Below are 13976 nucleotides of genomic sequence, written 5' to 3' on the forward strand. Positions count from 1 at the left end.
ATTAGATTCCCAGCACACTACTGGTATGTTTTCCCACCGGGCCAGGAACAGGGATTACCACTTCACAAAGCAAAGAGCAGTAGCTTTGTTTAAGAAAAATTGCTTAAACCCTTTTTTTGGAATTGCATTATTTGAAACATGATACATTTACCATTCAGTGATATGTTACGACTCTCCAAGGAAAAGTTATTTGCCATCATTTCTTCTCTGAGAGGTGGACTTGTAAAAGGCGAATCTATAAGAGAAAGAACACGTGATTACACACTTACCAAGAGTAAATGACTATCTAAAAACTACTTTGAAACAGCTAAAACACTGTTGTGAACTATTAATAAAAAACCGCTTTCAGGAAGCTCAAAGTCTTATATACTTCAAAGACATTTAGATATATTAGGCTATTAAATGTGAAAAATATTCTGATTTTTTTTCTTTTTTAACCTAAAAATCCCTACTGACTTACATCAGATGGCTTTTTTTAAATAACGCCTTCCATTTTTATTCTACTATTATAGTTTCTTTACAAAACATAAATAAACTGAAGATGCCAAGGAATTAGATGAGAGAGCCAGAAAATGGAAAGACATGAAGAGGCAGAGAGAGAAGATCAAAGAAGAGCAACAGGCAGACCTTAATAAAGGGAATTAAAAAAACAAAATAGATAGCATTGGGCACCAGGGAACAGAGAAGATAAAACGGCTGACGGGCCACTTTGGGTTGCTATTTGTTTTCTAGCTACGGTTACCAAGAGGCATGCCCTCTATCACCTGACTTTCAGTTTCCTCTGCCTCTGTCACTTCTCTCTCCTTTTGAAAACTTTCATTAAAAAAACAAGGTTTCTATCTTCACCTCTCTCACTCTCCTCGAAGTTACTTTATTTGTTTATTTTATTTATTATTATTTTTTTTTTTGAGACGGAGTCTCACTCTGTTGCCCGGGCTGGAGTGCAGTAGCATGGTCTCGGATCTCTGCAACCTCCGCCTCCCCGGTTCAAGCGATTCTCCTGCCTCAGCCTCCCGAGTAGCTGGGACTACAGGCGCCCGCCACCACGCCCAGCTAATTTTTGTATTTTTAGTAGAGATGGGGTTTCACCATGTTGGCCAGGATGGTCTCAATCTCTTAACCTCGTGATCTGCCCGCCTCGGCCTCCCAAAGTACTGGGATTACAGGTGTGAGCCACTGCGCCCGGCTGACGACATGGCCTACTGTTCCTTTTATTTTAGAGTACCAGACCTTACCTTCCAGGAAACTACTCAAATATATCAAAAAAGTCAGAGAAGGGGGAAAAAAGGCTTATTATTGTAAACTTGGCTGCATGATTTAAATTAAATCCCATTCAATTTAAATGAAACCTGAGCCATTTTTATTACACTTTTTAAAAATAATCTGCTCAGAAAGTTATTTCTAGTACAAGATTAGATTTCCAGTTCATTTTCTTATATGTATGAAAAATGTTATCATAGTGATCACTTTTGTTACTTTAGCTTTAGAACATTGCTTTTACAATATTGCCTAATAAAATAACGTACCTAGCAGAACCTAACTCTCCAATAGGCTGTGTTCCAAAGGTTTAATCACTTCTAAAACAGCTTTCGAAGTTTAATGCACTTTCTAAACGACCAGGGCACATGTACACCTACGTAACAAACCTGCACATTCTGCACATGTATCTCAGAACTTATAATAATTTCTAAAAAAAGAAAAAAAGTGGCCGGGCGCGGTGGCTCACGCCTGTAATCCCAGCACTTTGGGAGGCCGAGGCGGGTGGGTCATGAGGTCAGGAGATCGAGACCACGGTGAAACCCTGTCTCTACTAAAAATACAAAAAAAAAATTAGCTGGGCGTGGTGGCGGGCGCCTGTAGTCCCAGCTACTCAGGAGGCTGAGGCAGGAGAATGGCGTGAAGCTGGGAGGCGGAGCTTGCAGTGAGCCAAGATCACGCCACTGCACTCCAACCTGGACCACAGAGCAAGACTCCGTCTCAAAAAAAGAAAAAAAAAAGTCCTTAAATAACATATTAAATCAGACTACCCTCTCACAATGATTATATAGGAAAATATGTCCTGAGTTTCTCACTGGGCTATCAAGTATACAAAACCTTTCCTCCAGTCACATCTAGTATTCATTCATTCATTCACTCATTCATTCATATTCATACCCATATTCTCCCATTCTCCCTCTCCTCCCATCACCCTCCTTCTCTGTCTTTTCCCCCTTTTCTCTCTTCCTCTTCCCTCCTACCCTCCCCAACTCTCTCTTTCTCTCTCTCTGTCACACACACACACACACACACACACAAACACACATATACACACTGCTTAAAAGAAAGGCTCCCATAAATGTTATTTTCCTAATGAAAAATCCTTGTTTCTATTCTTGGGGCTAGCATACTTAGAGGTTAAAGACAAAATATTTCAGGAAGATCAAGGCAGATGCTATTCACTTATGGACAGGAAGCCAGGCGGGGGGTGGATGAGAAGGAAACAGCTATTCTACTATATCATCTGTTCTGTGAAGCCTGCAAAACGTAAGCTTTGATATCTTTGCTTTCCTTTCCAGGGATACCCCACTGTACAGCAGAATACAATCTTAAGGGTTCTTATTATACTCTTTATCCCTGAAACAAGCCCATAACCTTTTTGAGATTTCCAACATCTTATTTCCTAATAAGAGTGACATAAACTAATGAAAAAATTACTGTCATTCTTATTCCCATTCCACTTAAGTAAATGAATATACACAGTATCTGATGCACACTTGGTACTGTTGGGGAATATGAAGCTGGGCAAACTTGGTCCTTAAGGGGTTATATGGATCATAATAGTAGGGGTTTGGGCCCACAATTTGAACTTGAGAGTCATTAAAATTTTGAGCAGCACCCATTAATGCACAGTATTGACTAAAACTAGCCAGTATATTTTATACAAATTGGCACATGAGATAGAGTGTGAAGCCTGAGCCTGGAGGTGGAAGGAGGGTGAAGATAATTCCAGGAAGATGAGCTCCAATGCTGGGGCTATTCTCCCTTACCGATCACTAGGACTTGTCTTGGATGGGCTCAACAGGGACCTGTGTCAGAACAAGGAGAGAAAATGAGTCTAAGTTTGGCTTTGGCAGAATCTAAGCTGATGACAGTTGAAGGATAGGAAAGGAAGGAAACACCAAGTTTCCAGAGGTAGGGAAGTCTGGGTATTTCCAGAATATACTAGCTGTTGAGGCCATTTCCAATTGCTGGCTCACATATTAAAAATACAATCAGACATCCATAAACCAAACACCACCAGTACCTTAACTTCATATTCCCTTTATGGCATTAATCTTGATCAAGCTTCAGGTTCCACTGAAAAAGCCCCAAGTGCAAAAGAACACATATAACTGCTGTGTGGCTTTTGCCTTGGGAAAAGTCCCTTAAAGAGGCAATATACAGAAATGCCTTAAGTGGAAAAGCAGGACAGCCTACAGAAGGTATTAGGACAGTAAAAGAAGTTCTTTGTTTAGGCAAGATATTTTTTAACCAAAAAAAGTGAGAATGTAAACCTTATTGCTTTTAGTTGGAGGACAGCTGGCAGGAGGCTGATTCAGCTAACATTGGGGTTTAAAGGAAATTGGCAGGAGACTCAGGCAGATGTGGTTTGAATACTTCCCTAAAAGGATTAGGCTGAGTCACAAAAAGAAGTATAAAATGAAGATGAAGGAATTTGGGGTCTTAATCCAAATTCTGTCACTGACTGTTACTTAGGGTTTCCAAACGCCATATGCCCAGCTCAGTGCTTTGAAAATATGTCTCCACTGTAAACCTCATCTGATAGGGAAAAAAATGAGGATCAGAAAAGTTATATAAATATGAGTGATGATGCCAAGATCATAACATGCATTTCTGAAGTTATCAAACACTCCCTTTCTTAATCATTGCTGGAAAATTTCCATATAGCATTCTATATGCTATATGGAAGAGACAAAAATATCAACATGAAAAAGTAACATCAAATAGTTGCTCAAGAGATTAAAAGACTTTTTTCTCTCTCTGCAGGGCAGATGAGGCATGAGACTACTGCATCAAATAATTGAGTAACATCTTAATTTTCACCTGTTATAATTTTCTGTGAAATAGCAAAATGGCCTCTACTTAAATGTTTTTCACATATTATATTTTAAAATATGTGTTTCTAGAAGGGCTTATAATTTATTCTATTAACACTTTCAAGTGAAATAAACATGCTATAATTCTACTTAAAGGTATTAAGGTAACATTTTCACATATTTCATTTTGAGGGCTTCATTTAATTGAAGTTGGGAAGAAAAATAAGTAACACTAGAAAACTGCATTGGGTCTTATGATTTGCTTTTTTAAATCAGGAAATAAATGCAACTATATCTCTGATTAAGAATAAACATTCTCTCTAAAGCCCCCAAAATCCCTTTATTATATGTTAAAATCTTGGAAGGGTCTGAACTTCATTAAGAAAAAAGTGTAAGAAGCAACTACTATTAAAATAAATATTATTCTTTATCTTTCTCATCTCTATACTGATTGCTATCAACATGCAGTACTTAATAAATCTTAATTTTAACATTCTGATATACAGCATTATAAATGTGCAACCCAATTACAGAAACACTGACAGGAATGAATATTATATATTATTCATAAAATAGAGATTTGGAAATAAGAATATATTTCTTCATGGAAGCAATATTATATATAACCATGTGATCCCATGCCAAATTGTAAAGGCCACTTAAGCCATGATATAGTTAAAACTTATCTTTAAAATACCTAATTACTAAGTAAAATACTGATTATACACAACACATGGAGAATTATGAGTTTTAGGAACAGAGTAGCCTTATCCCCTGTCCATAAATGCAGCAGAAGGAGGAAAAAGGAAATAAGGCATCTCTGAGTCCTGGAAATTATACTCCAGAGCGATTCATCCAAAAAACAAGATAAACAAGGGGGAAAAAAAAAAAAGCTTGTCAAAAAATTCTAGTTATTGGGGCCAGGTGCGGTGGCTCACGCTTCTAATGTCAGCACTTTGAGAGGCTGAGGCGGGCAGATCATGAGGTCAGGAGCTCGAGACCAGCCTGGCCAGCATGGTGAAACCTCATCTCTACTAAAAATACAAAAAATTAGCCAGGCATGATGGCATGTGCCTGTGGTCCCAGCTACTTGGGAGGCTGAGACAGGAGAACTGCTTGAACCTGGCAGTTGGAGGTTGCAGTGAGCTGAGATCACATCACTGCACTCCAGCCTGGATGACAGAGTGAGACTCCATCTCCAAAAAAAAAAAAAAATTATATAGTAATCCTGATGTAGGCATTTATAAGTCAGACTTTCTAAGTCAGGGACAGATAATAATCCACATAGAGAACTCTTGAGCTCTTGATATTTTCTGCATAGTATGGAAGCTATTGGACAAGAAGCCTTTATAGACAAGGTTTTTTAAGGCTTACTGACAAGTACAATGTACACTTTTACCAGTCTTGTAAAACTATTTTAAAAACCAGATGGTATAGGAATGGAAATAAATTGATCTTTTTAAAAATATATAATTTTGGCAATAATATACATTTCAAAGGGCAGCATAAAAATTCTGTTTCAAATCACCTCTACATGGGTCACTAAGATACTTTAACAGTAACTTAAGCCAAATAAAAACTTATTAAAAAATAAAACCCCAAAAGTTAATAACTAAGATTTCTATTCTTTCTAAAGACTATAGATTTGTTAAATGTTTCAATTGTTAGTCTATTCGATAAGAGTTGGGATTTTGTTCAGTGGCTCTCAACTGAGGGTAGTTTTGCCCCACAGGAGACATTTGGCAATGTCTGAAAGCATTTTGCTTGTCACAATTGGGGGATGATTACTACATTTATTTAGTAGGTTATATAAGTTTCCATAACAAATTACCACAAATTAGGTGTCATAACAAATGACTACAAATTTGGTGGCAAAAACAACAGAAGTGTAATCTTTCACAGTTCTGGAGGCCAGGAGTCTGAAATCAAGGTGTTGGCAGGGCCTTCCTCCTCTGAACTCTCCAGTGAAGAATCCTTCCTTGCCTCTGCCTAGCATCTGGGAGTTGCTGGCAACCTTGGCATTCCTCGGCTGGTGGTAGCTGCATTAGTCCAACACCTGCCTCTGTCTTCACATGATGATCTTCCCTCTGTATATGTCTCTGTCTCTATGTTCAAATCTCCCTCCCTTTTTTTTTTTTTAATAAAGACCACAGTCATTAGGTTTAGGGCTTACTCTAATTTAGTATGACCTTATTTTAGTTCATTGCATCTGCAAAGACCCTACTCCCAAATAAGGTCACTTTCACAGGTACCAAAGATCAGGGATTAAACATATCTTTTTGGGGTGTACAATTCACCCACCACATATGTAGAGGCCAGGGATACTGCTAAACATTTTAGAATAACAGCTTGCCACGAAAAAGAATTATCCAGTGGAAAATGCCAATAGTACCAAAGTTGAAAACCTTGATTTTGAACAGATACATCGGCAACCCTGATTCTTCAATGTGATGATTCTTAATAACCTTCCAATGGCCCTGTGGCCCTAAATTCCTGTTCTGCATAGTTTAGGTGCAGACATTTCTAAAGTGTGAACATTTTTTGCCACCCTTCCCTCCCAAGAACACCCTCCTGCCAGGGGCCTATTTTGAGGACTTTTTATGAAGAAAAACCACATGCTGGATGGACACTGAAATGCAACCCAGGAAAACACTTATAGCTGTTAGCTATCTCATTGTTTTTGGCTAAGTTACAAAAGCACTTTGGGCTTCAAGATCAATCAAACGAGGTATCTAAATTCCCTTTCAGGTTCTCAGAAGTATATAATTGTAAGGCTATTAAAAGCTTCTGGCTTGGGATTAGGGACATATTAGTACAATAACCTCAATAACTTCAAAAATGCCAGGAAAAATGCTATTTTCAAAGAAAAGAATAACAACTCTTTAAAGGTAACATTCTTTATTTCTATTCTAACATTATTTGAGATATTCTATGTTTAAATAGCGGCAATTTTTATTAGGAGTAGAGCTTATTTTTACCAAAGTGTTGTGAGGTTTGTTATCTTACATCAGCATGTATGTGATAAGTTGTTAATTTCTAACGTTCACCTTATATTGTGCAATATGTGAGACCAGCTATACAAAGTTAATGTCAAAAGATTACACTTTAGAACAAATAGCCTCAACACATGTGATTTGTTTCTGTTGGAGGGCATATACACCTTTGGAAAATGATACCTAAGAACCTTAACAGATTTCTCAACTGTTGTTTTAGTTTAATGCCTATGTAAACTGAAGCTTTCTCAGGTAAACTAATTATTTTTGTTTCTTTTCAAACAATCTCAAAGTAGCAGAAACATTTCAAGAACAGAACATTTTCTCCTCTGAACCATGTGAGAGTAAGTTTCTGACCTGATGCTTCATGCCCCACTTAAACATTACCATCTATTTCCTACAAAGGACATTCCCCATACCATCCCAATACAGCCATTAAAATCAAGAAATGAATATATACGAAGCACCATCTGGTCCCCATACCCCATCTAAGTTTCAGAAAAAAAGTCCCTACAATGCACTTGGTAGCAAAATGTTCCAGCTCAGAATCACCCATTGCCATTGGCTGTCACTTCTCTCTAATGTGGCTTCACTCTGGAAGTGCGACAGTCTCTTCTGACTTTTCCATAACCTTGACACTTTTTAAAATTCCGAGACAGTTCTGCTGTAATGTGATTATATATGAGGTAGGCACCTTTGGCAGGAACATCATAGAAGTGATGCTGTGCTCTTCTCACCATATCGTCTCAGATGGCACACCATTTTTTTGGTCTTTGATCATTTGATCAAAGTGCTATCTGCCAAGCTTCTCCAATATAAAGTTACTCTTTCCCCTTGATATTAATAAGCATATTCTGAAGAGTTATTTTGAATCTTTAGTACTTTGTACCCCATCAAAGTTTTCATTGATTCATTTTTTAATTTGCATCAGTTGGTACTCATGAATCCCCATATTATTAAATGGGTTACAATCCACTAATATTATTATTTATTTTGATGCTCAGTTTTGTCCCAGATTTGTCCAGTGGGAACCCCTTCATGTTGGCCTCTGTATCTTTCTGACATGACTCATTATCCTTTGAGCACTCCATTGCTTTCTGGCACAAGATGTTCTAGGCTTATCTGCTACTTTCCCACACTAGCCCTGAAATCAGCCATTTCTCCAAGAAGCTTTGGTTACTGTTAGTAAAGAATGGTATTTAGAATCCAAGATCTGGGTGCTAAGTATACTCATCACTACTGGAAATCACTGCTAAGAATACATGTGCACATATTCATATACACATACAACTTATAATGTATATCATATATATTTATGTATATGATATGCATGATATGTATTCATCATACATATATTTACACATATACTTGTTTAAATCTATATACCTATATAGACATAGGTAAAGAGATAGGGATTTAATGTCATGGATTCCCATGGATACTGCCAACTGCAATCCAACACCACAGGGTTCATTCTACTTTTTCTCTATCTTTATTTCATTCTTCTCTAGTGAAAAACCTAGATCCTATTAACTTTCCTAGATTTAATTACTTGATCAGTCACCCTGTATATTGCTAAACTCTCATTGCCACTGCCACACCTGTCCCCACAGAGATGTCTCCTTACCCACTCAGGCTCCAACCTCCATCGCTGGTCTGACCCTCCTACATGCTTTCCTCCACATCTTGTTTGGGATCAAACATCACCCATCTGCTGCTCCTGCACAAAAGCCTTGTAAACTTGCTGAACTCTGGGACCCTGTGTCAAGCTGCCCGCTGCAGGAGCACCCATTCACTGTGCTCAGGCCCTAACACTCCATACCAGGCTGCCCTCTTGCCTGGATGCCATCCTTACCAAGGTCAGCCTCAGATATCCTGATCTGGGCCCCTTGGGCTCCACCCACTTAGTGAGGATGTCTCCTTGCTCTTCCCCACCAAATAACTATAGGATCTATCGAGGGAAAGATGAGAGGGAGGAGGGAAGGGAATGAGGGTGACAGAAGCTGAGGAAGAGTCAGTTGCCCTAATTCTTAACAAATGTTTTAAACATATAATTTTTTTGTGATGATAAATTTAGGGTAAATATGTTCATGCATCACAAACATCACTATTAAACGTAGGCTTAGGCTGGGCACAGTAGCTCTTGCCTATAATTCCAACACTTTGGGAGGCCAAGGCAGGAAGATCGCTTGGGCCTAGGAGTTCAAGGCCAGCCTAGGCAACGTAGTGAAACCCCATCTCTACAAAAAATACAAAAATTATCCGGGTGTGGTGGCATACGCCTGTAGTCCCAGCCATGTGGGAGGCTGAAGTGGGAGGATCCCTTGAGTCCAGAAGGTCAAGGCTGTAGTGAGCCATGAGTGTGCCTCGGTACTCCAGCCTGAATGACAGAGTGAGACCCTGCCTCAAAAATTAAATGAATGAATGAATAAATAAATAAATAAATAAAGGTAGGCTTATGGTTAATCTGTTCCCTTTAAACAGATTTTAGTCTTTGATCATTTGATCAAAGTGTTGTCTGCCAAGCTTCTCCACCATAAAGTTACTCTTTTGCCCTTGATACTAATAAGCACATTCTGAAGAGTTACTTTGAATCTTTAGTACTTTGTATCCCATCAAACTTTTCATTGACTCCTTTTTTAGTTTATATCAGTTGGTACTCATGAATTCCCATATTATTAAATGAGTTGCAATCCACTAATATTATTATTTATTTGATGCTCAATTTGTCCCAGATTTGTCCAGTGGGAACCCCTTTAAATGTCCTTAAAGGTAAAAAACTGCTAGCATGTTCTACTGAGATATGGGCTAACAATGTCAGACATATGTGGGTGCTAGAATAATATTTGCTTCAAAAATATTTATTACTAGAAAGCTACTGTGTTTGGGGTGAGGGTTTAGTAGGGAAGGGGGTTCATAAAGGGAATGCAAAAGCCACGTCCTCTGGAAGTTAAAAGGATCATTTAAAATGATTCTACTGCAAACATTTTTCAAAAGATAAACATGACCCATTTCTCCAATTTGTGCCATGTAATAGTAATAATAATGATATTTAAATATTCCCACTGATGTATCCTTTACAAAGATATATTACACGTCTTATTTAATCAAAAAACCTTAGAAGAGTCCCTGTACCTAATTTTATTCCAGGACTCAAACCATGTCAGCATGTCATTCAGTGCAAATCAGACATTTAAATGCGTAGGCTATGCTGTCAGTAGTTCTGAACTTTCAAAAACATTTCCAATTAACTCGGAGAGACAACTGGAAATTGTGTTTAAGCACTGTGTTTAAGCAAACAGGTACTGGATGGACCAATGCCAAATTTCCTGCTCTGCTGCTTAACTAAGTATGTGTACTTGGGCAATTATTAAACTAAGCCCCGATTTCTTCATCTTGAGCCCAGAAGGTCAAGGCTGCAGTGAGCTGTGAATGTGCCTCTGCCCTCCAGCCTGAGCAAAAGAGTGAGAATTCCCCAGGAGTGCAGAGGTTCTCAGAACTGCAATACTCTGAGATGAATTTTGAAAGGTGAATAAGGGATAGAAGAATTGGGGATACCCAGAAGGGAGAAAAATGTCCTGGACAATTCTATTTTTTTTCAGCTGGAACTAAAAAAAAATGCTAACTCGTAGGGCTATACATTTATAACTATTCTTATTATTAAAATTTGACTCAAAGTCTTAGGTTAACAGAAAACCTATGTCCAAGTGTGTAGGTCTATACATCTAGGTAAAAAATATCCAGTAAACCTCACAATATCCTTTTGCAAAGAGAAAACTGAATTTTGCAGAGATCAATACCGAATCTAGAAAACAAGCTGAGAGTGCCTGACAATTTTTAATTCTGGCTTAAATTCGATGCTAACTTCATAACTTTTGTCTTGTACATTGTTCCACAATTTTAGCTTAAGTGGAGCTAAAAGGACAGAACTTATACCATATACATAGAGGGACATCCCCTCCCCCATTCATCTTATTGATTTACACCTTCATTTATTCCACTCTCATTTGTTTCCTACCTTTTTTTTTCTCTCTCTCTTTAGAGATCTTCTCTGCATATCAACTTAACCGTGATGCCTACGGAATAAGTATTTATCTAACAGTGCACTCTCTAGGCCATATCATTTTAAAGCTGTGGTTTTTAACCAGCTCAAAATCACATTTAAAGCTACATGGGGAGCTGATAAAACTTCTTAATGCCCACACTGAATCCCAAGCCAAATGAACCAGAGTTTTGTAGGGAAAGATCCAGGTATCAGGATTTTTCAAGCTCTCTGGTGATTCTGACATACAGTCAAGAAGAGAATCAAAGTTCTACAATGAATCCAGAATGCACTGGTTCTCAGAACTGCAATACTCTGAGATGAACCAGGGATAGAAGAATTGGAGATACCCAGAAGGGGGAAAAATGAACTGGGCAATTCTGTTTCTTTTTCTTTTTTTTTTTTTTTTTGAGACAGTTTTGCGCTGTCACCCAGGCTGGAGCTTACTGGCACCATCATCATCATAGCTCACTGCAGCCTCAAACTTTGGGCTGAAGCAATCTTTCTGCCTTGGCGTCCCAAGCACCTGGAACTACAGGTGTACATCACCACAACCGCACTTTTAAAATTTATTTTTAATAAATAAGGGACCTTGCTATTTTGCCCAGGGTGGTCTTGAACTCCTGGATTCCAGCCATCCTCCCACCTCAGCACCCCAAAGTGCTGGGATTACAGGCCTGGACCATTCTTTATAAGTGGTATTACGGAAAAGAGATATGGCACAAGGAAATTTAGAACTGAAGCAACCCAAGATGTTCTGTCCAAGTTGTTAACAACTAGACCTTTTAAAAGGCATTTATAAAAATTAATAGTCTTACCTTTTGATTATCCTTCTTTCTCTATGGTGTGTTACAAAAATTCCACATATTACAAGCCCATGAAAATAAATCCCCATGAGAGTTTGAAAACTTTTTGCAGAATAATGTCCCAATTTTAGTTACTGGTGGCCAATATTTACCAGCTTGAGAGGTGGTGTTTTATTACCCTTACTGGCTGTTAACAGTTATGACACAGAAACTTGCAATAGGTTGGATGGAATCCTTTCAATATGAAAAGTAATTATAAACAGGTGAAGGTAAAATGGCAACTTTCGTGTTGGCTTTGGTAATGTTTTGCATGTAATCCCTCTGTCAAAGTGTCTTAAACAATAAAACAAGCAAAAATCACACACACACACACGCACACACACATTTTGTTTTCAAAGACCACGGTGTAAAATGAAGATACACACACGTTATCCTTTAAGTTGTGGATCTTCGGTTGGCTAATTGGTTATGATGTTTTTTCCCCCGCTCAGCTCTAAAAAAACATCCTTGGCAAGGTGAGGTGGCTCACACCTGTAATCCCAGCACTTTGCGAGGCCGAAGCGGGCGGATCACCTGAGGTTGGGAGTTAAGAGACCAGAATGACCAATGTGGAGAAACCCCGTCTCTACTAAAAATATAAAATTAGCCGGGCATGGTGGCGCATGCCTGTAATCCCAGCTACTCTGGAGGCTGAGAGAGAAGAATCGCTTGAACTCGGGAGGAGGAGGTTGCGGTGAGCCGAGATCACGCCATTGCACTCCAGCCTGGGCAACAAGAGCAAAACTCCGTCTCAAAAAGAAAAAAGAAAAAAAAAAATTCCTCAAAGCCAACCCACCTGACAAAAGGAGGGAAGGAGCTGATACTCGAGCCTCACTCTCGAATCAAGAAAAGGGAGTAGGCCTTGGGGAAATGTGGCTTTCAAAATTCATGCCGCATTTGCACAAGCCAAATCGCTATCTGGTCCCTGCATCCACCCACACACCCCACTGCCGTCTTCCTAGGAAACACCAGACTCTGCCCTGATACCTACGCGCCCGACTCGCGGGGCGCTGTTTGTTTAAGACTCGCCCCAAAGAGCGCGGGAGCGCGAGCCGCACCAGTTCCAGGGTTCAGCTCAGGTGACACAAACGTAGCCAATAGGAGGCCGCCGCCGACTCTCGCCACCCGCCCTCACCAGCATCCCCGCGCCTCTTCCCGCCAACCCTGCCCGGAGCGCCAGCGATGCCCTCTGCCCGCGGAGACCCGAGCCTCGCGCGCCCTCCGCCCTCCCTACCCTGGCCCCTGTACCCATCACACCTGGGGCACTGCCGTCCGCCGAGCTTGGGCGCGCGGCGGCGAGAAGGCACTGGAGGAGAAGAAGCAGCCGGGGCATAGGCGCCCTCGCCCCCAGCAGGCCGGGGAGGGCGCGCATGGCGCCAGAGGGTCCGCCTCAGTCCTCGTGGAGACTGCTCCCTCAGCTCGCCGCCGCGGGTGTCCGGAATCCCTGCGCACACTCGCAGGTGGCCCGGCACCCGCAGCCAGTGCCGCGTGCAGGACGCTGAAGAAAAGGCGGAATGGGAGGGGCCCGGCCGCCTTGCCCTACTCCCCGAGACGCTCTTACCGCGCCCGGCCTTCCATCAATTATGCAGCCCTCAGCCGGCTGCTGGCGTTCCCGGATGTGCGGTGCTACTCCCGGCTGCAGCCTCTCCGGCCTCCGCCTCTAGGCTCTAGCAGGTCGGGAGAGAGCTTGGGCAGGTGATGTCTAGCCCATCTCGTGGGGAGAGGTTGAAACTATCCCTGCAGACTGGCCTTTGCACTTCATCTGAGGCAGATTTCACTAATTTGCGTTGATGGGACAGATGAGAGACACTTTCCTCCTCCCCGACCCCGGACATCTTTGGGCTTTCTTATGAGGGAGGCTTATTTTTGCGCAGGTGTAAGGTTTTATCCAGCTGCCAGACAACTTGTACTAGTCTTTCTTTGCTTTGCCTACTAATCACACACACCCTCTCTTCTAGCCTCTGAAGGCTTAACTGATTTTCTACGGATGAAGGTTTCAGAGTCCCAAGGCCCCATACCG

General features: G+C 40.6%; 1 protein-coding gene across 2 annotated transcripts in view; it reads right to left on the bottom strand.

Annotated features, from left to right (window-relative positions):
- Positions 1–13625, bottom strand: part of LOC101152936 (embigin-like) — a 46971-nt gene extending 33346 nt beyond the window's left edge. For both annotated transcript variants that reach the window (XM_063695446.1, XM_063695444.1), the window contains exons 1-2: positions 13214–13625; positions 152–235 (exon numbers count right to left, since the gene is read on the bottom strand). In XM_063695446.1, the coding sequence (XP_063551516.1) occupies positions 152–235; positions 13214–13328 (199 nt within the window). In that variant the 5' untranslated portion in view covers positions 13329–13625. The remainder of the gene's footprint in view (positions 1–151; positions 236–13213) is intronic.
- Between the last annotated feature and the right edge of the window lie 351 nt (positions 13626–13976).

Source organism: Gorilla gorilla, chromosome 1, assembly GCF_029281585.2.
Source record: "Gorilla gorilla gorilla isolate KB3781 chromosome 1, NHGRI_mGorGor1-v2.1_pri, whole genome shotgun sequence".
Taxonomy (NCBI): Eukaryota; Metazoa; Chordata; class Mammalia; order Primates; family Hominidae; genus Gorilla; species Gorilla gorilla.